Source organism: Thunnus thynnus, chromosome 2 (genome assembly GCF_963924715.1).
Source record: "Thunnus thynnus chromosome 2, fThuThy2.1, whole genome shotgun sequence".
Taxonomy (NCBI): domain Eukaryota; kingdom Metazoa; phylum Chordata; class Actinopteri; order Scombriformes; family Scombridae; genus Thunnus; species Thunnus thynnus.
Genome location: NC_089518.1, coordinates 17,089,667 through 17,115,750, shown reverse-complemented (window position 1 = coordinate 17,115,750; position 26,084 = coordinate 17,089,667). Strand labels below are relative to the sequence as shown.

The 26,084-nt window shown below is 39.4% G+C and overlaps 3 protein-coding genes across 7 annotated transcripts; all 3 read left to right on the top strand.

The window, feature by feature from the left end:
• Positions 1-1,276: 1,276 nt before the first annotated feature.
• Positions 1,277-6,096, top strand: si:ch211-214j8.12 (uncharacterized protein LOC100000539 homolog). Of its 4 annotated transcripts, none has more exons than XM_067607066.1 (5): positions 1,277-1,340; positions 2,604-2,922; positions 3,311-3,477; positions 3,733-4,961; positions 5,124-6,096. In XM_067607066.1, the coding sequence occupies exons 2-5, from the start codon at positions 2,676-2,678 to the stop codon at positions 5,497-5,499; spliced, it is 2,019 nt and encodes a 672-aa protein (XP_067463167.1). In that variant the 5' UTR covers positions 1,277-1,340; positions 2,604-2,675; the 3' UTR covers positions 5,500-6,096. The 4 variants fall into 4 exon arrangements, with proteins under 4 accessions (XP_067463167.1, XP_067463165.1, XP_067463164.1 ...); XM_067607064.1 differs by having other exon boundaries at positions 1,293-1,340; positions 2,601-2,922; XM_067607063.1 differs by lacking the exon at positions 1,277-1,340 and adding an exon at positions 1,792-1,917 and having other exon boundaries at positions 2,601-2,922.
• A 442-nt stretch (positions 6,097-6,538) lies between these two features.
• Positions 6,539-14,418, top strand: entpd4 (ectonucleoside triphosphate diphosphohydrolase 4). 2 transcript variants are annotated; one of them, XM_067607062.1, is made up of 13 exons: positions 6,539-6,683; positions 7,080-7,207; positions 7,316-7,513; positions 7,603-7,808; positions 7,995-8,145; positions 8,321-8,424; positions 8,691-8,750; positions 8,941-9,071; positions 9,680-9,846; positions 9,959-10,283; positions 10,678-10,763; positions 10,875-11,036; positions 13,107-14,418. In XM_067607062.1, exons 2-13 carry the CDS (start codon positions 7,200-7,202, stop codon positions 13,339-13,341), a joined length of 1,833 nt encoding a protein of 610 aa, XP_067463163.1. In that variant the 5' UTR covers positions 6,539-6,683; positions 7,080-7,199; the 3' UTR covers positions 13,342-14,418. The 2 variants fall into 2 exon arrangements, with proteins under 2 accessions (XP_067463163.1, XP_067463162.1); XM_067607061.1 differs by having other exon boundaries at positions 8,941-9,095.
• Positions 14,419-17,345: 2,927 nt separating this feature from the next.
• slc25a37 (solute carrier family 25 member 37) lies at positions 17,346-25,803 on the top strand. The gene is made up of 4 exons (XM_067607056.1): positions 17,346-17,652; positions 21,288-21,516; positions 21,855-21,911; positions 22,699-25,803. The coding sequence occupies exons 1-4, from the start codon at positions 17,494-17,496 to the stop codon at positions 23,226-23,228; spliced, it is 975 nt and encodes a 324-aa protein (XP_067463157.1). The 5' UTR covers positions 17,346-17,493; the 3' UTR covers positions 23,229-25,803.
• The last annotated feature ends 281 nt before the right edge of the window (positions 25,804-26,084 follow it).

The window sequence follows — 26,084 nt, the reverse complement described above, 5'->3', positions numbered from 1 at the left end:
AAAGACTAACACTCAGACTTTCAGAAGATAGAACGGGAAGAGACAGCATCCGAGTTACACCAGCTTGGATGTTCGCTGTTTACGGTTCTCCTTGATCAAGTAACTTCAATAAACATTCTCAGCATTAAGACATCAAAGGCTCGTGTGTGCTTCTCTCCACTGAAGTGTCGACCATCGCTCAGAAATATCCACAACAATCATCACCCAGGATGTAGGCAAAAGATATGAATTGACCCTGCAACCCACTAACAGACCAGTCAACAGCTCTGTTAATAGATTATGTTCACCACCTGCGCCAGACAGCTGAAACATGAGGATGTCTATTGTCATGTCCTACTGACAGCAAAGCATCTGCTCCGTCTCAGATAGAGCCTGTGCACTGAGAAGAGATAACACAGTCACAGCCACTAGAGGGGAGCACTGAGCTTCAAATTCATCACATATCTCATACCTCCAGTTACCAAGATTACCCAAAAATATATTTCCCACGATTCCAATGTCCAGCCATGCAGACAGTTTTCTGATGAAGTATCAATATCAAGTATCCTTATTAAAGATTTATAAAAATGTAACCAATAGTCAGTAATAAGAACATTTAAGTTGCCATGGTGTGTGATTCTGAGATTAATTTTATGTGAGCACCACAAGCACAGTTCAGCTTTTTATGATGCATAAAAAGTTTTCCTCCACAGAACTAATGCTTACAGTGTTCCGAGAGTTATTCAACATGTCAAATCTGTGGAGTGGAGGAAGGATGTAGATACATGTCCAACATAGGAAGAAGCATGGTTAACCACTAGATTATTATGAACTTGTCCTGGAAGAAGTTTATCAGGTTTTTCATCATTCCATAGATAAAATACTGCTATATGCCAGACCAAAATCTGGCAATTGTTTAAAATAAACAGATTATTTATAGCCTAGTTTTCACATTTTTTGGAATAATCCTACACATTTCTCTAATCTATCACCTTCAATCAACTTTATTGATAAAGATAGTAACCCAGGTTAGAGATCAATGGTAGTTTCAGTAAAAATCTATTTATAATAACATTATAATATAACTAGGAACTTTAAGGAGCTTCAAACAAAAACTGTGGATTGCAATTGTAAAACAAACGTATAATATGGAAAGATCAACTCTCTAATTGAGACTCAGTATTGATACATTGGTTAATTAGCCTATAAGTAAACCTTTCATACATACAGTGAACACGCATCATTATGTATGAGATTGTGTATTGCCCCTGGAGACATAGACTGTTATTTTTTGTTTTTGTTTTTATTTTAATGTTATAAACATAATCCGAAGCTATCGGCATGGCTTGATACCAGTAGAGGTAAGTGAGAAAATATGGTTTCACTTAGCGTTAAGCACACTTTCTGTTAAAGGGAATAATTGAAAATATAAATAAATAAATAAATCAGGTTGATAGTTATTTTTAAACATGACCTATTGTCTACATAAGAAAATGGGAATTTTTTTTTGCCTGCCTATGTTCTCACCATGGTGCTTACAGGTATGTTTTGAAGCCGCATATCTGCCTTGAACATAACTCCGATTCAGGCTTAAGTGATTTTTTTGCCCTCAGTTCGGTCTCTCTTTGAGACACTACCCCCCAGGCCGCCGCTTCATCAATCAATGTCACTCACTTCATGAAGTGTAAATTGGTTATGTGTGGTTAGGATTAAGACCGTGGCTGGGGTTCAAGGCTGTGTGTTTTGATTTATTGGCTACAACTTGAGAGAAAGTTGTGCCTGAAAGACTAAACTCAGGGCTATAGTCCAACTAGCCTACAGTCAGGAAGTGCTGTTGAGAGTCACGCAGTGGAAAGATTGTCGCACAATTTCATTTGCTCCCAGCATTTATTCCCTTTTTGGGCGTCAAGAAACTTCCAGCGCCATTAAACCTGGCAGGTAAGGGTTAAAGCAACAGAAAGTCTTCTTCGATATGACACTGTACGCCTGACAGTTTACCTCTGTCTCTCTATCCATTCATTTGATGATGTTGTTTTGATATTGGCATTAATACTAATCAACTCGGAATAGTAAACATTAGTGAGGGTAGCTACACAATTTAGTGTCTCACAGTTTAATATCTCTTCTTAAATTTAACAAAAATTAATGAAGTAAAAATCAAGCACAATCTACTAGCCTAACTGTTTATATCTGAACCTTCTTCCAACACAAGTAAAACATGTACACACTGCCTTGTTTAACTTACTTTTTTGTGACATTGCTGATGAAAACGATGAAAACATTTGAGTATATGTGCCAAAAATAAAATATGCCAAAACCTTAATATCAGTATATAAATCACATAATACCTTTCCTCCCTGTCCTATGTAACAAAGCAATCTATAGTTTTGTCATATAACTACCGGTTGTAACCAGCCCAACCAAAAAGTTATTTTACTTTAGTTTTAGAGGCATGAAGAGGTGAAATCATACAGTAATTTGTTAGAAAACTTGCAAATTTTAGAAGAAAGTCAGAAATATGCTCTTTATGGTTCCTATCCTCCTAATAATCTCATGAGCCCCAGACTGGGAACTACTGGTCTACACGGGTGAATATACAGTATGTTCTCTTTGCCCTCCAGCAGCAAAGAGACGCCACCCCATCACACTGATCCAGCACCCACTTCAGCACTGAAACCAGCCATTGCTGTCCAGTGATGCCCTTGTTTCGGGCCTCGGGTGAGCGTGGGGTGAAGGCTCGGCCCAGACGAAGGAGGACGAGGAAGACGGAGTGGGCGGGGAGTTACGGGAAGACAGATGAAGATGGCTCTGTCCCCTCATTGACAAGGCTGTGTCTGCTGAGCCTCGCAGACAACATGAAGGAAGTGTGGGTGAAAGATTATGCTGACAAATACTTGGATCATTACTCATTCAGGCACATCATGGGGCCTTTCAACTTACTGCGTGAGTGAGGGTTTGTTCAACACTCAACCAGATAGTTAGAAAACAATCATCTGCCTGCTCCCACTACCACTGTCAGGCACCAACATACAGGTGTTACTGTGAATAGTTGAAGTGACTGCATGTGTTGTCCCTCCCTTACAGGTAACATGTCCATCAATGAAGTGAATTTTAGCAAATGCCATATACTGATTAACTGGTATCCACTGGTACACACTGTATTGCCTAAATAATTAATGAAAATGAAAGTGAGCTTATAATTTGTAATGTACTTTCCAATGTGTTCATTTTGTCTACAGATTAAATGATTTACAGAGTGATTGACTACTTCTTATCCCGCTACAACATCTCCCCATCTGTCTCTTTTTCTACTCTTTATCTCTCCCTATAGCGGGTGAGCTGGTCGAAGAGCTGACATGGTTGCTGTGTACCAGGAAGCAGTTGTCCAGAGCAGCCCTCCATCTCCTGCTGGTCCCCCAGCTACGAGGTCTGTCTCTGGAAAGGTGTCCTGGTCTGGCCACCTCCGCTGTCTGTGGCTACATTACTGCGCGTTGCCAGGTCAGACAGAAACTAGTCTCCAGTGCCATGTGTGTTTATAGATGTGATGTAGATAGTAGAAATGGTTCTGTTTCTGTTGATCTCTTGAGTTCAGCGTGTATTTCTTTAATGTCTTGATGTGTCAAGTCAAGTCAACTTTATCTGTATAGCCCGATATGACAAATAACAAATTTGCCTCAGGAGTCTCTACAATCTGTATAGCAATACAACATCATCTGTCCTTAGACCCTGGATGTGTCCTTCTTTTCGTCTCAGGCTCTGCACAGTCTGGACCTATCAGGAGCCCAGCAGCTGCCTTCAAAGATCCTGTCTGAAACCCTCCGCCATCTACCTGCCCTGCGCTCACTTTCCCTGGCTGGTACGTCCTGTGACAGATGTGTCATCAGGACCATCACCCACCACTGCCCTTTGCTGCGCCATCTAGATGTATCCCGCTGTAATTTCCTTTCCCCCGCTGCACTGCTTCCTCTTGGAGGTGGGCCCTTCTGTTCCTTCTCTAGCAGTCCTTCATCTTTTTGCTGCACCTCTACATCTAAATCCTCTAATTCCCCTTCCTGCTCTGACCCCTCTTCCTCCGTTTCCACACCTTTGTCTCCTCTCCCCCTCGGTAGTCTACTGGCTCTTCATATTGGGTTTGGGGAACAGGAGGGAGATGCTGTGGCGGCTGCAGCCTACCTGCTCCTCTCCCTGCCCTGCCTGGAGAGAGTGGCCATGGACGGCCTTTCTGGGGCATGCTGTCTCATCCAGCACGGAGAGTTTGGACAGACAGATGAGTTCACCGATAGAGAAGGAGTTCCCAGGCTGGGCGAGGTGTGGAGGGAGAGGAGGCACAGGCAGGGCATGGATAGTTGGAGGAACAAGAGGGAAGGAGCAGCAGATGATGAGGATGAAGATGAGGGGGAGAGCATATTGTGGGAGGGGTGTAGTAGTGAGAGCGAGGAGGATGCAAGCAGAGACAAAAGGCCAAGCTGCTGTCAGAACCAAGCAGAGGGAAAAAGGAGAGGAAGAGTTTTGTCACAGTCAGGTGACGAACGTCTGACCCTGCGCCTGAGGGAAGTCAAGGGCTTAACTTTTGACTCTCTGGACAGTTTAGGCCATTTATGTCCAGACATCTATTCCTTATCTGTCAATGGTGATGATAATGAGGACACTAGAGGAAGAAGCCAGGGGTCTCTGTTAGCCACAGGCCTCTACACCTGGTCAGGCCAGCTGCGGAGCCTCTCAGTACACTACCCAGGCCCTCTGGTGGATCTCCTTCCTGCCTTGCAAGTTGCAGGCTCCTCCCTGGTCTCTCTCACCCTGGAGGGGGTGAAAACCAGCCCTCACACCCCTCTACTGGAGGTCGTCCAGGCCTGTCCCAAACTCAGAGACCTGCTCATCTCCGCTGAGCCTCCCACCACACCACAGGAAGAAGAGGAAGAGGAAAATGAGCGGGATGATCAGGATCTTCCACGCCTGCCTAACCTCTGCTCTTTCACACTCAAGTAAGTCTACTGTTGATGATACAGTGTGGATTAAATTGGACCTTTCGCATGAAAGGATGCTGTGCACAGGACATTGTGACACTTTAACAATAACCTGTTTTAACCTATTAATCTTCTTTCATTCATCAATTCATCTTCTTTGTGTCTCCCATTTCGCTACAGTTTCTCTTATGAGCACAGCCAAATGAAGCCTGTCATGTCCTGGATGTCCCTGAGGAGAACGCTCAGGTGTCTCCTGACTGGTTCTCCTTTACTGGAGAAGCTCTCACTGGTGTCCTTGCCATGCCCTCTGAACTGCATTTTACAGGATGTACTGCGCGTAGTCGACTTGGACCTGAATCACTGTCTTCCCATGCCGCTTGGACGGGTACAACATCTTAACCTGCCACGGACAGATGTGAAGATGATAACTGTGAAAAGCATAATGCAACGGAGCAAGAGACTTAAGTATGTTGATGTGAGTTACTGCTGGCAAATCAGTCAGCTTGAGTGGTTAGACAGCAAGAAGTTCAGTAAAGTCCAAGTTGTCTGGGTGTAGTGAAGAGACTGGCAGGCTCTGATACAGGAGCAACACTGCTGAAGGTGGATAAAGTATTCAAATAAAAATACAGTGCATGTTGTTTACAGAGTCAATTGTTTTAGTGTCTACGAGTTTATGACTACAACACTATAAATTTGGTTATTTTTGTAACTAAACTCCCAGACAGATCGATCTTTCTGCCTGGTATTGCGATGACAGTTTGTCCCATGTGGGACTTATTCCTACAGTGCCTTGAATGAATGGTATTGTGTTTTAAAAAACATCTTTTGATGATCAGGTGGTTCTGAGGTTATGGTTCGGTGTATAAACAGACAATATGTAATTTGTGAGCGAGTACACCATTTCTAATGTAGAAAGCTGTTTGTATATTGGTTACATTTACTCTATATAACAGTTCAACTAATGAAGTACACTATTAGTATTACAAGAAATGATAAGAAATAAGTCTATATATTTATTTTGTTTTGTTATCAAAGTTTGTATTTCAGAACTGATATGCACTGAACAGAAGATACATTGATTATTTCCCCTTTTTCTTGTACTTTTGTAATTTGCAATAAAGGAGGGGAAAACGTTTTTCCTTGACTGTTAACACTCTTTGGCTCAGTAGATATTAAAAGGGAGAAGGACCATACAGGACAACATCATATCTGAGGTTGGGCACTCTTAACGGAATAAAAGTAAATTTAATAGGCAAGCAACAAATTCAGATTTGCCTTATTGGCATGAACATAATGAAATACATTCTTACCAAAGCATACTGTTATGTGACATGAAGTCACATTAAGTAAGCGTGTATGAAAAAAAGACAATAGCAACAATGACATTTTGCATAATAATACACTATACATACACTACACTACATTACATTACAGCTACATTACTAATAAAGGATAAATACATAATCTCTGTTTGTGGAGGGCAGTATTACGCTTTTCAGGTTACAGACTAACGGAAATTCATTAGTAGAAGAAGAATGTTGGGCGGTTTTGGATGTACCCATGTTGTTACTAGTTATCCGGGAAACGCGGAGACAAAAATCAAACACACCATCGGGACAACCACGTCACTCACCGGAGACTTGCTGCCACATACTCTCGCAACATTAGCCAGCGGTTAGCATCTGGCAGCTCACAAATGTCCATTTTACCGCAGAGGAGGGGACTTTTACGTTTTTGTTAGTAAGTATCAGTTCAGTTAAAGGCAGCGTACGTATAAGTGTACTTTGTTGACGCTGACGAGTTGTGAAAATATGTCAAATCCTTGTCTTTTAGCTGTCTTCCACTGCCAAACATACGATATTCACTCTCCTCAGACGCAAAGGAGACTACCGTTAGCTAACCCTGTCTGCTATATTTTTTAACAATATCATTTCTTAGCCATCATTGAAATCAGTTTAATTACCATTGACAATTTAGATATGTTTAAATCCCCCCTTTAAGCACGAATATAACAACGAAGTGTACCGTGTATGTCCACCAGTCAGACCACGATATCGTTAGGCCTTTCTCATACGAGAGCTAACAAGCAAATGTTAGCCGAGTGACGTTAAAATGTCCAATATTTTCCCCTAACAGGTCATGGTGGTAAGGAATGAAAACGGGATGGAGCCGTGGATTATACAAAACCTCCCTCCTTCAGCTGACTGATTGATGATTCATATTAAATAAACCAATAAGTTGAAGACAATCTGCATCATGGGAAGGTTGGTTTGTTGTCATGTGTGGGGGGGATGCAGTTCATGAACCTTGTCATATCTTTGACATCTTAGGCACACTTTGCTCAGGCTCTCCTCTCTTCTATCTGTTGACAGGATCAGCTTCTCGTGCCTTTTCCCCGCCTCATGGCATTTCAGCCTGTCGTCCCAGGTTCTTCCTCGGCTCCTGATACCTTCCCTCAGACAGCTGCTCTTCATCGGCCTGGTGCTCTGCCTCATAGGACTCCTCTACCTGCTGCTTGTCACTGGAAAGGGGCACGCCAGCTGGATCAGAAAAGAAAACCACTTTCACAGGTAAACTAATAGCTGTTACCTAAGTGCTTGTGTTATTATTGACACAGGCACTATTATCTTAATGTGAACAATACTTTGCTCTTCAAAAGGCACTTGGCGAGGGTGACTGATGTGGATGCAACAGATACAAGCAACCCCAACCTGAACTATGGCCTGGTGGTGGACTGTGGCAGCAGCGGCTCCAGGGTGTTTGTGTACTGCTGGCCCCGGCATAATGGTAATCCCCATGAACTCTTGGATATCCGGCAAATGAGAGATCAACATCGCAAACCAGTGGTCATGAAGATAAAGCCGGGTAAGATATGCAGTGCTTGGCTTCCCATAATCACAATAAAAGATCATTTAAATAATAGCTTGATTATGAGCATTAAATACTGAATAATTGGTACTGTTTGTTATAAGACCTAAGTATAAAATGAGAAACGATTATCATATAGTTCTGTTAGTATAAGAGCTCTTTTCTTTATGTTTTTGTTTTTAGGAATTTCTGAATTGGCTAAAACGCCTGAGAAGGCCAGTGATTATATCTATCCACTGCTGAGCTTTGCAGCACAACACATCCCCAAAAATAAGCACCAAGAAACACCCTTGTACATCCTGTGCACAGCTGGAATGAGAATCCTTCCTGAAAGGTACAATATGGTCCAATGAGCATCATCTCATACTACATCCAGAAGCCTTGGATATAAATATAGCTGCATGAAATATTCATACCCGAAGTTTAAACAGCATAACACTTGAAAGAGAAAACTATTAATGTTTAATATGCTATACATTTTATAAAGTGTCTGTGTTTGTTTATCTCAGTCAACAGGAAGCTCTTCTAGAGGATCTGCGAACAGACATCCCAGTCCACTTCAACTTCCTCTTCTCAGATTCCCACGTAGAAGTGATTTCTGGAAAACAGGAAGGTAAATGAAAAGGAATAATAAGAATATACAGACATTATGTTCAACTAAAATGTATTGCAGTTGCAGCCTTATTGTATTTTTAATGCCCTTTTAGAATATCTTGATCATGTAATAACATATTTGATAAAAATTAATTTAAAATTTGCAGTTGTAGTATTCTCCTATGTGTTGTAGACATCATTTTTAATTGAAAAGCAGTGCAGCAATGAAGATGATGATAAAAATATATATAATAAAATGTTAAAATTTGTTGTCTTGGGTTTTAGGTGTCTATGCATGGATTGGAATAAACTTTGTCCTGGGGAGGTTTAACCATGTGCACAATGGTAAGGACACTTGAAAGTAATATTTCAACAATTGAAAAAGTTAATTTTTGTTAAGTTTTTCAGACATTCAATAACTGATGTGTTACATGTTAACCAGCCTCCATAAAAGTGCTATTTTGGGGGCCTTTCCAAGGGAGACAAATCTGTAGTAAAACAGTCATCACATAATGTCTTCTGTCAATCTTTCAAGATGGTGAAGCTGTAGTAGAGGTTAATGTCCCAGGCAGCGATCAGCAGGAGGCGATGGTGAGGAAAAGAACAGCTGGCGTCCTGGACATGGGTGGGGTCTCCACACAGATCGCATACGAAGTGCCCAAAACTGTAAGCTTTGCTTCTCCACAGCAGGTTATTATCCACAACCAATTCTGTTTTTGTGCTGCCTTTGTTTTTTGTCACTCACCCTTTGTTCTTCTCCCTCTTCCAAACCTCTCTCATTCCCTGGTTAAACCTGTATGCACCATTTTTGTCCCGTGGAGACGATCTGCTCTCCATTCATCACTATTGAAGGCATACTGTAAGCCTGCTGCATGAGTCCATAGCAGGATTTAGGACTGAGAACATTATGTCTTTTATATAGACAGTTGAATGTAATGGAAATGATCCCTGTCAAGAATTAGTGATGGATGTACCGCAGGTGCCATATAAGCTGCTCTCCCTTTTTGCTCTCATTGTTTTTCCATTACGCCATGTGATATCTAATTGAATTTTCATCTTGTTAGATAGTTCCAGCTTCTGCCTTTTGAAATATATTAGACTAGACATTCCATTATTGAACTCTGAGCTTATGTGGCCTTAAACATAGGTCACCTGCTTTGATGATTAAAATATGTGACGCATGTCAGCGCTGCTTAACGCATATTGATAAATAAACAAGGCTATAATTTTAAGGTGTCATTTTTCCCTGGCTGATGTTTTTTTTTGTCTTTTAGGAGGAAGTTGCAAAGAATTTACTGGCAGAATTCAACTTGGGGTGTGACGCACATCGCACAGAGCATGTTTATCGTGTTTACGTGTCCACCTTCCTGGGTTTCGGAGGAAATGCAGCACGCCAAAGATACGAGGAGAGCATCATCAGAAATACTGCCACTCGAAATAAGTGAGAGCCACAGATAGATCTAATAGCTTGATTTCATTTTTTTTTTTAAATGTTTCCAACCGGTCAGAACACACTATTGGGTGTATTTACACCGTGTTTCTAATTTCACCAGGCTCTTAGGTCAGCATATCGGTGAGACAGCAGAGTCTCCCCTCCTGGATCCTTGTCTACCCACAGACCTACAGGATGAGATTGGTCCGTCTACGCAGAAGCTGTATCTGCGAGGCACAGGGGACTTTGACCAGTGTCGACAGATTCTGCAGCCGTTCCTCAACCGCACCAATGAGACTCAAACCTCTTTGAGTGGGATCTACCAGCCAGCCATCGACTACAGCAACAGCCAGTTCTATGGCTTCTCTGAGTTCTACTACTGCACAGAGGATGTGCTGCGCATGGGCGGAGATTATAATGTTTCTAAATATTCCCAGGCCGCCAAGGTAAATCTTACAGTGAACAATCTGGCACCTTATGAAATCTCTTTGCGTCAATGAGTAACTTTTGATCTCTAAATTTTTCAGAATGATTTAGCCTCAGTTAAAAAAATGCATCACAGCTGTTTAGAAACACCAAGTCTGAAAGTCAAAGTCCACTAAAGTGCAGCCAAATGTTGCCTGTCAAAAGGCTTGACATCACATCATCATCACAGTTTTGTCAAAAGTAACTTTTAGTCCAACATGTGAATGTGTGAATACATTTTAACTGGACGAATTGAGCTCTGACTTGCCTTTGAATTCAATTAGTATTTTGCTAGTTTTGAAATAATGATATCTGGAAGCAACATTGTACTATTTGTTGATGTCTTAATGCTTGAAACCTTCCTGATGTTTCCAGAGCTACTGTGCTACCCAGTGGAAGACTCTGAGGGAACGCTTTGACTCTGGCTTGTATGCCTCACATGCTGATCTTCACAGACTCAAGTAAGTCTTGGCTGATCAAACTTCTTGTAAATCTCATTTAACCATGTGAGCATACTGTAAAAAAAAAAAAAAGATGGTTGTTTATCAATGGTTTTATGTTTATGTCTGCAGGTACCAGTGTTTTAAATCAGCATGGATGTATGAAGTATTGCACTCAGGCTTCTCTTTCCCAACCAATTACAAAAACCTGAAGACTGCCCTTCTGGTGTACGATAAGGAGGTCCAGTGGACTCTCGGAGCTATTCTTTACAGAACACGGTTTTTGCCTTTGAGGTGAGTTAGATTTTCTTTCACAGGTCACCTGTCCATAGTGTATCACTTTACTAATCCAGCTGAAAATGATCATTTTAAGTCTCATCTAGCTCATTTTATTTTCCAAATGCAAGTGGAGGAATCATTTATTAACCTTCAGAGTTTTATTTGACAACAGTACACTTTAATTTTGAGAATGAATGGAGAGCTGAAACCATCATCGCTACTTAGAATTGGCTGGCAGAGGGCATAGTGCTAAGGCTTATAGAGTCAGAAACTTTTAACTTAAAACGTATCCCACTTATGTAATTAAACTCTGTCAATGGCAGACTATCCACACTCTGACATGAGAGATCACTAGCTTCTGTTAAATTCCAGTATCATTTAAAGTTCATAGTTTAAAGCCCAGCAAATGGGATTTATGTGTTTATTTGGATCTTTTTTTAGCTCAAGGCTAATCTCCCAAGAGTCCATCTTAAAATTGCAATAAAACATTTTCAGAATACTATAGGCCTACAGCACACATACACATCATATACTCTAGACATATGAGGTCACTAATATGAGCTGTCCATGACACAGTGGTCTGTATTTTGATTCCCAATAATTTAACTTCAGTGACCTCTTCAATTTGAATATTTTAATAAATTTAACTTTGGTGGATAATTGCTGTTAAGTTTGTGAATCTGCTATTGCTGTAATTGTTGCGTCATCTGCAAACATACTAGCATTTGAATTAGCTAAAGCTAAAGGAAGATCATTCATATCAATAATAAACAACAACAGTCTGAGGTAACTCCCTTGTGGGATGAAACAGGTAAGCATGTGTGGTGAAGAGGAGGAACCATTCATGTAAATAGATTGCTTTCTTTTACTTAAGTAGTATGTCAACCAGTTAATTGGCTGTTTATTAAAACCATAATGAGTTATTTTATTTTTTTAAGCACTATTGTATGGTCAATCAAATCAAAAGGGACACAAATTTTCCTTGATCGAGGGCAGTCGTCTGTCATAGTTCACAGTCACAGTAGAATTTTTAGGGTATGTATGCTGAGACAAGGTTAAAAGATTGTTTTCAGTGTATTTCCACATATTATCATTCACAACTCTTTCCAGGATTTTACTTGGTGATCAGAGCAGGCTGATTGGATGGCTGTTACATGCAGTCAAAGTGGTTTTAGCATTTTGGAACAGGACATATTTTTGCATGTTTCTACTCTGTAGGAAACTTTCCTTGTTGCAGAGATGGTTTGAATAAGTACTTAATAGGTCTTACAATGAATGGAACAGAAAGTTTCAATAATTTGTTATATGAGGTTAGGATTTCCTCTATTTCATCTGGTGATATCTCTGGTAAACACAACTTTTTCCCAACATAATCTATCTATGGCTTCTATCAATAATTCTTTTAAGACATGATCTTTGAAAATCAAACTTATAGTCAAGGTGATTTATTAATGACCTACAGAAAAACATAAATACATCAACATTGTATCTATGTGCATTTGTATTAAGCCTGCATTCTGGGAGTGCAGTGTTATAGTGGGGTTATATGGTACATGAGCTCTTTAAGAGATCATGGTGCCTGACCATTAAGGGCTTTGTAGTTGAGGAGAAGGATTTTAAATTCTATTCTGGATTTTACAGGAAGCCAATGCAGCGAAACTAAAATGGGAGAAATATGATCTCCTTTTCTAATTTTTCTCAGTACTTGTACAGCTGCATTCTGGACCAGCTGGAGAGTCTTTAGAGACTTGTTAGGGCAGTCTGTGAATAAGGAATTACAATAATCTAGCCTAGAAGTGACAAATGCATGGACTAGTCTTTCTTCATCTTTTTGAGACAGGATGTTCCTGATTTTTGCAATATTACGTAAGTGAAAAAAGACCTTGAAATTTGTTTTATGTGGGAGTTGAAGGACATATCCTGATCCAGGTATTACATGCCATCTCTTGTGGTCATCTAGAATTTATAGAACCGTAGTTGCATTCATAGATCTCGTTTTACAGGTTTGAGCTGAAGGACTTGTTTAGATGAAAGCTCGAGATAAATAAAAAAACAAGAACTGAAAAATCTTTTTTTTTCTTCCAGGGACATCCAACAGGAAAGCCTGAAAGGAATACACTCTCACTGGCGGCACAGCTTCTCCTTTGTCAACAACCACTACTTATTCCTGGCGTGTTTCTTCATCGTGTTGTTGTCTATTATGCTGTACTTACTGCGTCTTCGCCGGATCCATCGGCGGACAGCGCAGCGCTGCACCCCCTCCTCTGTACCGTGGTTGGAAGAAGGCCTTGCCTCACCCACAATCCCTATCAACCTCTAAACTTTGTAGAACGTAACATCTGGACAGCTGTTTTCTCATAGGCCCTCTGCTTAATCAGTGAGCCTTTTGAAGGCTGCTGTCCTGAAAACGGGGTTTTGGTAAAGTTCACTTAACAGGAAGATGGTACTGAAACTTGGACAAATAAGGAAGATCTTATGTGAGTCTTCAGGCTTAACTGAGCCATGAGAATATTTGTATTTAAGTTATTTTGTTAAATAATGAAAATGTCTTTCTCAAAATCATGTTCTTGCTTGCCACATACTCCTTTGTCATATTCAAATGGCAGCTGCCTCCAGGTGTCTTCAGTTTTATTTCTACTTCTACACGACTTCTCTCAATACATAATCTTTCATGCCAAAATAAATACAGTGTGTAGTAGGTCGTCTGTACTTTGAATTTCACAAAGTTGGACAAATCAATCACAGAGGCTATTTTTATTTTGTTTTGTATTTACATGTGGGCATTTGCCTTTCTGTATGCCTTTTTTAGGTGCATGATCACATTTTTAAAAAAAATTGTTGTTAAATGATATAAGCACTCGCAGTTTCTACAGAAACATCAAATGCAATACGATTTATAATTAGAGAAAGGAGCACTAATGCAGTTGAGAGTGAGAATGCACAGTACTGCCCAGCTGGATTGGTCTGGTTTTTTCGTGCGCGTGTGTGTGTGTGTGTGTGTGTGCGCGTCTTTCCCAAATTGTTCTGCCTCATATTCATATTGCGAGACAAGTAGCCTTTAATAGCTATAATAGTGCAATACGTGTCTTGTCACTGTTGGGAAATCCTATAAAACACATCCTGCTCTAACGTCTAGAGTATCAATCTCTCAAAGCCCTGCTGAAATGCTTTTGTTGGACTCTCTGACGATTAAGTTGGAAACCGTTGCATATATTTACGTTGGGCTTCATTTTCAGAAGCTGTCATATCACTGCTGTGAGGGGATTGTAATAAATGAGAGCACATGCCCCATTATTTATATAAAAACAGTGTAGTGCAATGTTTTCACTGATGAATGCGAAATAAGAAATAAATGTTGTCACATTGCAATACAGTAAATAAAGGTTTTATGGTTTAATTGTCTGAGGTTTTTTTTTTTTCCTGAGGCGATTAGACTCAACAAATTGGTGACTGTTCTGAAGCATAACGTCTACACCAACCACTTCTTACGTCACTGCTGAGAAGCCAGAGCTTATCCCAATCACATTTTAATCTTTGGGTAATTGAGATTAGTGCTGCCTGCCAGTATCTATCAAAAGCAGTAATCTGCAATTAGCCCAGCACAGGTACTGTAGGCTGTTTGATTGTGTGTTACAGCTGTGCAGAAACATTGTGACAGATGTTTCGTTAGACCACTGCCTGTCCTGGTTTTCACGTGTAGATTCACTTGTGTATTTATGACAAATATGCAGTAAATAGTGGTCAGCTGATTATTGATGATTTTATAAACCAATGAAAGCACATCAAGTAGAAACAGCAACTCCAAGTGCTCTGTGTGAGGGCGGTGTTTAATACTTGATGTACTCTGCATGTGGGACACAACAGACCATCCTGTGTGGTCTCTCCACTAGGTGGTATTAGTAGCCTTCATTCATTGAATTGATTGTCCATTATAAATCTAGATATTGTTGCGTTTAGGGATTGGAACTTGACTTGGAAGATATATATATATAGATATTATAAACATGCTCACCTCTCCTTTTAATACAAAAAGTTTGATTATAACTGAAATAATTGCTTGTTGTGGCACAACTTAGACTGAATATCATGGTCTATTTCACACCCAAATGGCAGAATATGATCCTTGGACATAACATTAAAGGACAGCATTTTAATAATTATACCTTTTACTTTGTCAAATATTGTTTGGTTAAGTGGTGTGTCGTACACTATGCCTCTGTACCAGTACAATGTTTAGGCAGCTCTGATTTTAGTTTCCTCACTGAACATGTAAATACAAGTTGTAATGACACGGCTCAAACAAGTTGCTCCGTAAGACTTCACGCTTATATGCTGAGTCACTGACATATCACATTGCTACACTGACACACCTACAGTGACACCGCAGTGTGCTTGAGGTGTAGAGCTTATGTTTCAGCCAATGGTGAGTGACACAGGATAGTTAAAAGTTCAAGTCCCAGTCATTTGCCTATGTAGATCATTAATGCTTTGTTTATTACTTCGATTATGTTATTCTATCAATGTAATAAACAGCGGATCAAATATTGTAAGCAGAAGGTAAATAGTAAATAGGAAGAAATAAGTGGATACATTTCTGAGTGAGAGCAGATCAACAGAGAAGCACTGAGTCTGGTGTGTGTTTAGGTTCTCGGTTAATCAGATGATACCCTGAACACAAAATGAAACCCAAATAGATCTCAAGGTGAAATTTAAACATCTGGCCTGCAACAAGAGACAACATGACACTGCCAAAAACATATTATGAATTATTAAGAATAAGAGATGTGATGGAAAAATGCAGAGACATTTAGTCTAATTAAGATGATCGGTCTCTTGGAGGCTCCTAGAACTAATTTAATTGAATAAGTAATTAATTAGAACCTGTATGGTGTTAGTATCTAATGAACATGTGCACATACTTCATATCCAGGAGCTGAAACTGAAGCATGGATGTGATGCACCTCTTTATTAAGAGACTTCTGTATTGGCTCCAGGCTGTTTCAAATGACTATTCACATGATGTGAAGAAGGGACAATGTTTGCCGACCAGTGTATTGAAACAAGGTTTGTGTAAACTAAAAGCTTAAAACTTATTTCTTTATGTTGTTTAAGGGTCTGATACAATTTTTTAAATTTTTTTTTTTTTTTTTTAAATTTAGACAGTAAGACCTTACAGTGCACCACAATGTGGTTTTGATCTGTGGTTCCTCTGTGGTTTGTTAAAATAATTATCTTGATGAACTTTCTTGCAAATTATTTACAAACCCCAATAAACCAAAGAAGTGCCAGCAAAAGCCCAAGTCTAAGCACCTGTCACTGGAACATTTTACCACTGCTACCACAGAAGCTGCTGAATGTTTTTCCATTGATTTGAAACTTAGTATGATTAAAGTACAAAACTTAAAGATTATAAGCTAAAGAACCTCAGTTCAGGCGGCACTGACTGCTACAAAAAACATGCACATTACAGTTATAACACCTTGTCTATAAAAGCTGTGTATAGACAAATAAATAAGTAATAAAACAATTATTTAAAAGTAATCATTCTGTCCTGTGTGTCTTTGTGTGTGTCTGTGTGTGTGTGTGTGTGTGTGTGTGTGTGTGTGTGTGTGTGCAGTCCTTTTACTTTTCAAGATTCAAGATTTCTTTACTGTCATTTCTCAGTGCTCACATACTGTATATTGAAATGAAATTCTGTTTCTCTCAGACCAAAAACAGAGCATTTGCAGAATAAACGAGTTAAACAAACTTCTACAAATATAAGATTACTAAAAATATACTTAACAAATATATTAAGAAAGTTTCAGAAACTCACAGGAATTATATAAATACACACATACTTAAATCTTAAATCAAATAAATCGATTAAACAAATTTAGTATTGCTACTTTTGCTGAAACAGCCTCTGAAATAGGATCTGAATATTCTTTCCACCACTGTGTAAAATCATATTAAACGAGGAGAAACTAAAAAATAGACATATGACCTTTTATGAAAATGAAAAGCTGCATGATCCCTCCCTGTATTCTCTACAGTATCAATGAACAGATGCTGTCAGATAAATGGACCAAGCCTACTTATCTATTCAGCCCGGACTGTGCGATTACACTTTTTGTCAAACCCATTCAAAAAGTATGAAAAGATACAGAGACAGGCGGGGATGCACGAAAACTGTAACAGGCGGCAGGACTCTGAAGTGTCAGAAGGAATCCACCACGGAAACTTTTCATTGGCCGCCTGAAACCGAGAGCCCGCCCTATCTCCCAGTATCTGGGATGTGATTGGCTCATATTCGTAAAGAGGTATATACGTCACATGGGCGCTGGGACTCCCAGTAAAGTGTAGTGGTGATGTTGTGGTGATCCACGCTGCCGACACCTCTCTTCAGCGTTATCTCGTGCAAGTACACCGGCCTGGGAGAGCTCACCACGCATGGAGTTTGAGCTCGACCCGTGTGGTGGCAACACTGGAGATGTCGCAGATCAACGACAAAGACAATGAGCCTTTCAACAGTGACGGCAGTGACTACGAGAGCTTGCCACCTCATGTCTCAGTGATGACCCACATGACAGCAGGAGCCGTTGCTGGCATACTGGAGCACACGGTGATGTACCCGGTGGACTCTGTCAAGGTAACGCACCCAGAGGGCAGCTCGGCACTAAATCACACTTGTTTTTGCCACCAGGGCTCATTCATTAAACTAGCTTACAATTCACTGCTAACTCTGCAGACGACCTGGCTATCGCTTGCTAACAAACGTTAGCTGTAAAATGTTCAAGCTGCCTATCATTAGTTAGCTTCGGTGTTAGCTCATTTAACAGCACGGCAGTCTGCTTCCTTTAGGTACATTGAGCAAACTAGTTAAACAGGCTAGCACACATTAAATCTGAAGTAAAAAACCCGGTTAGCTTAACTAAGCAGTCAGTATTATCACTTTTTTCGTTTTCGTCTTGATATAACTATTAACTTTGCTAACATACTGTAGCTTGTTGAACGAGTGTAACCTTAATTGACTCAAAGTCATTAGCAAGGGTAGTGCAAAGTTATGAGCACTTGGATCATGAGCTCATTTTGCTTTGTGTGTAAAGCAGTTTTTTCCTGAGAGTGTCAGGATGTTTTTCGCTCAGTGGAGCAAAACCACTAATCCTTGCTTTGCCTATTACTGAAGCAGGGTTACGTTGAGTGAAGGTCAAGTACCTGGATTAGTCATAAAATATGTCAAACTGTCTTGAAATGCAAAACTCTACTTATCAACACAACCCTTATTTTAACGCTTCTAAGGCAAATGATAAAGTTAATGACGCTTTATGTTGTTGTTAAACTCTTCTGTGTAGATACAAAGTAGACTTCTATGTATTGACCAACAACATGATGAAACTGTGACCTTTTTGGGGATCTTAGTTTGGTTGTCTGTTTGCAGGAGAGAAACCACAAATGCAACACATATTATAGAGAACCTCTTTCTTACGTCACAAAAGAAATGTTTTGGGCTGCAACGTAATCCTTGAATCTATCCATTATTATATTAATTCATCGTTTAGTCTGTTCAACATCAGAAAATTGTGGGGAAAAAAGGCCCATCACAATTTCCCAGAGCCCCTGATGACATCTTCAAATTGTTTGTTTGGCTGACCAACAGTATATAATCCAGAGATATCCCATTAAAATTTACATCCTCTCCACATTTGAGAAGCTTGAATCAGAAAATGTTTCTCATTTTTTCATTACATAACTTACAATACAATACAATGAACTTAACAAATTAGTTTTCTGTCAATTGACTAAACTAATACAGTATATAAATGTTATGTGGTGGTTACTTACAGGGAAGAAAATAATGTATATCATGTAAAATCATTATTGTCTTCTGATTTCAGTTACATTCACATTAATAAGAAAGATGATTAAGTCGGTCAGATCTGACCTTTTGAATGATTGCCAGTCATGGCTTTTTAGCTTTGGGCAAATCTGAACAAGTGAAGGTCAAAACTGGTTTTACGTCTAAGTTTGTAATTAAATCTCAAATGACTGAGATGAGGCTCTGATAAATGATTGCTTAAATGCAGTGGCAGTCACAGAGGTTCACAGGTGATGATACATTTCTATCATCTTTTATCGCACGAGTTCACTCTAATGAGTAACATCCTAGTTTATTTATTTATTTTTTTAAGTCGCAGTTCTCTAAATGTAAATTCTGGCCTGTGTTAAGCTTGTTAAATCCTGGCATGTGTCTGCAAGGCAAATTGCTAACTGTTAGTTCGATTGTGAACTTTGCCCCCTGCAATCCTCTCTCTTCTGCTCAGCTATTGTTTTCCAACAATGTAGTGTTGTCTTGGTAATTTGGCTTGCTGCACAACCCCTAACAATAATCATGATGTGGCACAGACAACTTTAATTAACATACTGCAATGAAAATGTCAGCACATCCTCTTTTCTACAGCGTGATGCTCTGGACATCTTGAGAAATTAACTCATGGGCCTTTATTACACAAACCATTGTTAACATTTCCTCTTGAGGTTTTTTTTTAAGTTTTCACAAGCACCATGGACCTGTAGGTGCCCCTTCAGTTTGATCCGTCAGTGTCTGGTTCCCCAGAATCAGTTTTGAAATTCCAGTGAGTTTAAAGTGATGAAAGAAGTCATTGTTCCTGTTTTATAAATGTTATATTACGTTTTCCTTTTCCAGATGGAGTCTTTAGTGCCAAGTAAAAACATAAATAAATTGTACAGTTAGTGAAACATTTAACCACAAGTGTGTGTTTGATGAGGGAATGAATTGGTGTCTCTAATCAGCTTCAGATGAGATGAGCAGAATTTGTTTGTCTCAATGAGGCTTGGTGTGTTTGTTTTGTATTTCAAAGTTCATTAGATTGTGGTAACAGTCCTCTGAAGATATAGAAGGAGACACCAGGGGTGAGCCTGTGCTAATAGTAGGAGGGGGATCTTATCGGTATTGTGCACACTTGAAATCAGCCTCATGCAGTGAGGGGTGTGTGTCTGAAACTGCTCTTCCATAGTATTGATTAGTGAACCGCCCAGAACTATCAAAGCTGAAATACTACAAATGATAGGACACAGTCATCTAATCTGCGTGCTTGTGCTACAGTCAGTCCTGAAACTACTGGACTTTGTTTTTCACTGTACTTCAACTCTTGTCTCCACAGTTTCTCATAGTCTTATGTTAGGTTGGCAGCTAATATAAATCTTTCACATCAAAAATGTAACCCAACTGGATTAAGTAAGGCCTATACAGATATCAGTATTTGAGAGTTAAAAACCTGGTAATGATATATCAGCTCTGTTTTTACAGTTGAAAAATGAACTCATCTAAGACCAAACAAGCAATGTTGGCTTTTTTAAAACAATTTAAACCTTTCACCAAACTTAGCCAAATTTTAGTTGCCTAACCTTTATTGTAACTTGACCATTTGTTCACTTCAATGATTTATTTTATTGTTGTTTGCATGCTCTGGCCTTTGGTTACTGGAGAAGTGCCGATGTTGTGTCTTAAGTGCACAAGATATCTTTTATCATCAGGTATTCAGAAAGTTATCACTTAAAAAAACAGTCCCAGTGGAAATGTAGTAGATTTCTTTGTCCTCAGCATAATTCACCATTCAGGTTATCTATAGAATAAACTAATATTGTTGAACAGTTTAATCTACTGAGGACTTGATTGATAAAGTAGGCTCAAATATAAAATCACACTTTTGCCTCTGTCTCCAACAAAACAACGTAGTTTGTGAAGCATAAATTCAGACACAGAAACTCAACCATTCTACCAAGTTTTGTGTGCCCCAAGTTCCCAAATCTGAATCAAACGGAAATGTAATTGATACTTTATTGTTAACGTGAAGGAAGGAAACGCATGGGAACATGCTGAGGAAGATAGACTTGGCCTATCTCCTGGGCCAGCTCCAGATCTCCTCGCAAATAAAAACATGCTTTGTGCTGTCCGGATAACTTGGCATGGTGGAGTAAAACAAAGAGCTGCCTCCCACACCAGCCTTGGGAGAGACACACATCACTCAGACAGGACCTCGCCGCTGCCAAGAGCGCTTACTGTCAGAACAATGTGTCAGCATCACAGGGAACAATACATCAAGAAATCATGATTTGGCCCGCACCAGGTGCCCACTTTAAACCACTCACAGTCACGCATTCATGCTGAACAGGGACTTTAAAAGCTGGATAACTGTTATCAAATCTACCCCAAGTGGAGTAAATTATAAGAAATGACCTTAATATGTGCCTTTATTTTTCCAGACAAGGATGCAGAGTCTGCAGCCGGACCCGAATGCTCAGTACAGAGGTGTGATTGAAGCTCTGAAAAGGATTATCCAGACTGAGGGGTTCTTCAGACCGCTGAGAGGCCTCAACATCACCATGATCGGCGCGGGTCCCGCTCATGCGCTCTACTTCGCCTGCTACGAACGGGTCAAACGCTCCCTAAGTGACGTCATTCAGAGCGGAGGCAACAGCCATTTAGCCAATGGTACGAGTTTCCACGTCTCAACCACAAATCACTTGATTGTCACACTAGGCTAAGAAGTGCAGCCTGGAGGAGTGTAGTTAGGATAAGCCATGTTAATGCCATATCCTGTTTACAATAGTTAGGATAAAGCCAGATCCCAGACATGAATAATCCAAACATGCTATCTGGGATTTCTTGGTACAAATTAGAGTTTTCTTGCATGTAGACACCATGTTATGACTGGTGTATAAAAAAAAAAGTTAATTCACACAACCTCAGTCAAGATAAGGCTGATTCTGGTAACAAATTCAATTGATTACACAGTCAGTGAGTTAACAAAATCTTTTTTGTTTTTACAGGTATGGCAGGTAGTGTGGCCACTGTTCTCCATGATGCAGTCATGAACCCAGCTGAAGGTAAGAAAAACAAATGACAAAATCAGATTTTATTTATTTTTTATTATTTTATTTTATTTTTTGGCCAAAGAAGCCCTTTGTCTTTAATTTTCTGAGATGTTTCTTCTTACACTTACTCATAGCTACCATTATATTAATTATGCTATTCTACTGTACTGACCAGTGATGTATAAATCTTTCACATCAAAAATGTAACCCAACTGGATTAAGTAAGGGCTATACCAATATACCAAAGACCAAACAAGCAATGTTGGCTTTTTTAAAACATTTAAAACTTTCCCCAAACTTAGACAAATTTTAGTTGCCTAACCTTTATTGTAACTTGACCATTTGTTCATTTCAATGATTTATTTTATTGTTGTTTGCATGCTCTGGCCTTTGGTTACTGGAGATGTTGTGTCTTAAGTGCACAAGATATCTTTTATCATCAGGTATTCAGCAGGGTGTGATAATTAATTAATTTTGTTATAAGAATTAGAAAAATTTCAGCATTACTCAAAAATTGTTTTCTTTTTGCCTTCTTTAGTTTAATTTATATTAAACTGTATTTTTATTATATTTCTGTTATTATTCTATTTAGAAATACTTCTACTGTTTTATTATTATTTCTATTAATTCACTTTATACTGGAAATAATAAAACATATAAAACATAAGTTTATAAAAATATATACATTGTTGGGGAAAACAAATCATTTAATGGTCATGTTAAGTCATTTTCTTTACATGCAGTGTATAAAATGTATGTAATAAAACACACTAACGCTGTTCCTGTTTTCTTGGCTCAGTGGTGAAGCAGAGGATGCAAATGTATAACTCGCCATATCGGGGGCTTTTGGACTGCGTTCGGACAGTGACGCGCACCGAGGGCATCGGGGCCTTCTACCGCAGCTACAGCACACAGCTGACCATGAACATCCCCTTCCAGGCCGTTCACTTCATCACCTACGAGCTGATGCAGGAACAGTTAAACCCCCACAGACTTTATCACCCCGGCACCCACATAGTGTCAGGAGCAGCAGCAGGAGCTGTTTCCGCAGCCATCACCACTCCACTTGACGTTTGTAAAACTCTGCTTAACACGCAGGAGAACGTTGCACTCAACTCCATGAACATCAGTGGCCATTTATCAGGAATGGCGAATGCCTTCAGGACAGTGTACCGGCTCGGTGGCTTTGGAGCCTTCTTCAAAGGGATCCAAGCTCGGGTTATATACCAGATGCCCTCCACCGCCATTGCCTGGTCAGTGTACGAGTTTTTCAAGTACTTCCTGACGAAGCAGCAGATGGAACAAGAGCAAAGACCCGGCTCCCTGTAATGGAAACCTCACCTGATGAAAGAAGGCTCCAACTTGAGGCAGCGTAGGCTCACTGTGTGCTGTTTGAGGAAATAACATCTGTCATTATCTCAAAGGGAAGTCACCGTGGTGGAGGTGCGACAGAGAATGGCACTCCTTATTGTTCACTTAGGTCAATCTATGTGGGTTTTCAAGTTAGGATGATGTTGCATAACCAGAATATGCGACAGAGATGGCTATTCTTAAAGGACAGATAACATGTAGAATAGCTGAACAGTAGTCTTTTTCCTCCTCCACCCCACAAACACATCAACCACAACTATCCAGTATCTTTTCTACATGTGGTGACCTTATAATTAAGTTGTCTTGAATGATGTTTATAGTTCTTAATATTGGAACTTTTTATTTATTTGGTTAGCTTTCTGAGGCTTGTATTTTATGGATGCGGAAGAAACACAATGCTGTTTGCTTGTTTTATTTCACTGTGTATTTATAAAGAACTATTTCGACACATTCCTTACTTTCACTCCACGGCGAAAGGATCAGTTGCGCCTTCCAAGTGCCTCATAAATATTAAAGGCTGCTTCACCTTTGTCTCTTTTGCACTGTGACTTTCGACAGAGCAAATCCTTATTATCATATTTTTGTTTGGTCCAAGCTGTATCCAAAAAGCTTCTTAAGATTCTGTGATGGGATTAAATATGATAGTTGATGATAGTTGGTCTTCATGTTATAACTGGTCAAATTTGTCAAATCTATGCACACAAAAGTGGTGATTTGCAAAATTTTCAGTTAGTATCCCTGTCACCAATTGCTCAAATGCCAGTCTGCAGCAATTCTGTCTTTTTTCTTTTTTTTTTGTTACTGCTTTAAGTGCAAAACACCCTTGTTTTCTTGAGAGAACTGCAGTCTCTCTCAGTATTAAGGTTTTTAGGCCGTAACGGTCCAGTCATTTGCCTTGTTGAAGTGCAGCACTACCACGCTGTCGAATCACGCACAATAATTGTCTCATTTAAAGAACCTTACCTGTCGCAGAAAGAAGGCAGCTTGTTTATATGTGTTCACACAAACATGAATACATATTTTGTGGGTGACTCTTTCTGAGAAACTCCATTACACAGATTTGAGTGTTTCTCCAGTAAGGCTGTTATTTTGGATGGTGGCCTTGTCTCAACCTTTACATACATTTGTACTGGTGTGATGTTTCGCTTTTGAGTGACTTATTTTAACTACAGTATGTGTGTCATATTGACCTTGAACCTAAAGGTTGTAGATTGTATATAAAATATTTTCAGAGTGTAAGATTTGCTGATACAGCGCAGACTTTTCGTGATCCATCAAATTGTTAGTTTTGTTTGGAAACCGTCTTTGTTACCATGAGACCGTGAGTATAAAACCTAATCAAATCAGCTGGTGAGCAGGCAAAACTATTTCTTTTTTTCCGCTCATCCTGTTGTACTTACACATTTCCTGTGTGCTCACTGCTCTCTTTAGCGTCTTGACTATTTTCCACTCGGTAGTCAAGACATTCCTTCAGATATTGATGTAATCCAGCAGGCAGCCAGATTTATTTGTTTTTAATTACAGAGTTTTTCTTCCTCTGGCAAAGTTCAGAGAGTTCGTCAGACTCCAGCGGTCTCACAAACCCTTTAGAAGCAGATTCATTATTCTTGTACAGTAGGGTAATTGTTAATATACCAAAGACATGCATTGTATTATTCTATGCATCTTACTTTGAACCTGTAATGATGTGTGTGCCTGCCTGCTGTGAATTGTCATTTTTTCCCCTTACAGTTTCCATTCAGTATAGCCTTACATTCTCTCTATTCTCATTTAGGTCTAGAAGCTTATTATCTATGTTTGGACTGTGTTGAAAGTCTTTCTGCCTCAGCATTGTTTAAAAGGTGAAACATCCTGCAAAAACGTCTCATCGACTACTAAAATACTTGAGCAAAGGCAGTAAAAGTGGAAGTTTTATGTTGTAAGTTTTCACTATATTTGGAAACGTTAAAGATTGCATTTTGATCTAATTTTTATTGTTCAATCTGTCTTTTTAGACTATATAAAATATTTATATAAGCTATAGTTGCACATGCAATGTAGATTTCACATGAATGGATGAAAAGTTTTGTCTGCTTGAATATAATCGTGGCAACTTTAATCAGCATGGATTCACACAAATTAGCTAATCATGTTGTAAAATGAAGCCAGTAAGACTTGATTTTTTTTTTTTTTTTGCAGTATACTTGCAACCCTCCTTTTGAGGTGTCATAATTCATAATTCTCAAACCATGTTGTGTCCAAGTACTTTTTTATCATGTTGTAGTAGTGTTATGATTGTGCTCATTTTCTAGTACATGCTTACATTTTAAAGGAGATAGCAGAGCTGATATACTATGTGGGGAATTTCCCAAATGTAAATATTTTAATGCTATGTACGCACAAATGATTGAAATGGGAGTTGGGATGATTTTCGCTGAGTGCCATCTCCAGACGAGGAGTGCTTGGCAGTCGCACCATGCAAATATGAAATAATTGTGATGATGCTGCTACAGTAATGTAACACTGGAGCTGAAATAAACATGCAAGTGAGAAAGGCTGTGTTTTTGTTTCTGAACTAAATCAATATTTGCTGTCCTCAGTCAGAGCCTTTTAAGAATTTGGGGAAAATGCTTGTTTGCGTTGACTCTGAACCAACAAGAATATCGTTTGGTTCAAAGAATACATTTTCTATGCTAGATCAGTAACAGTTGCAGCAGGATCATAAAAAAAACACCACCGCTGCTAGAGTGGCTAAAAAGAAATGAAGGAGTGGTTGATGAAACAAGCTCAAGGAAAATATTCATACTGTATACTTTCATCATGATTGCTGAAAGT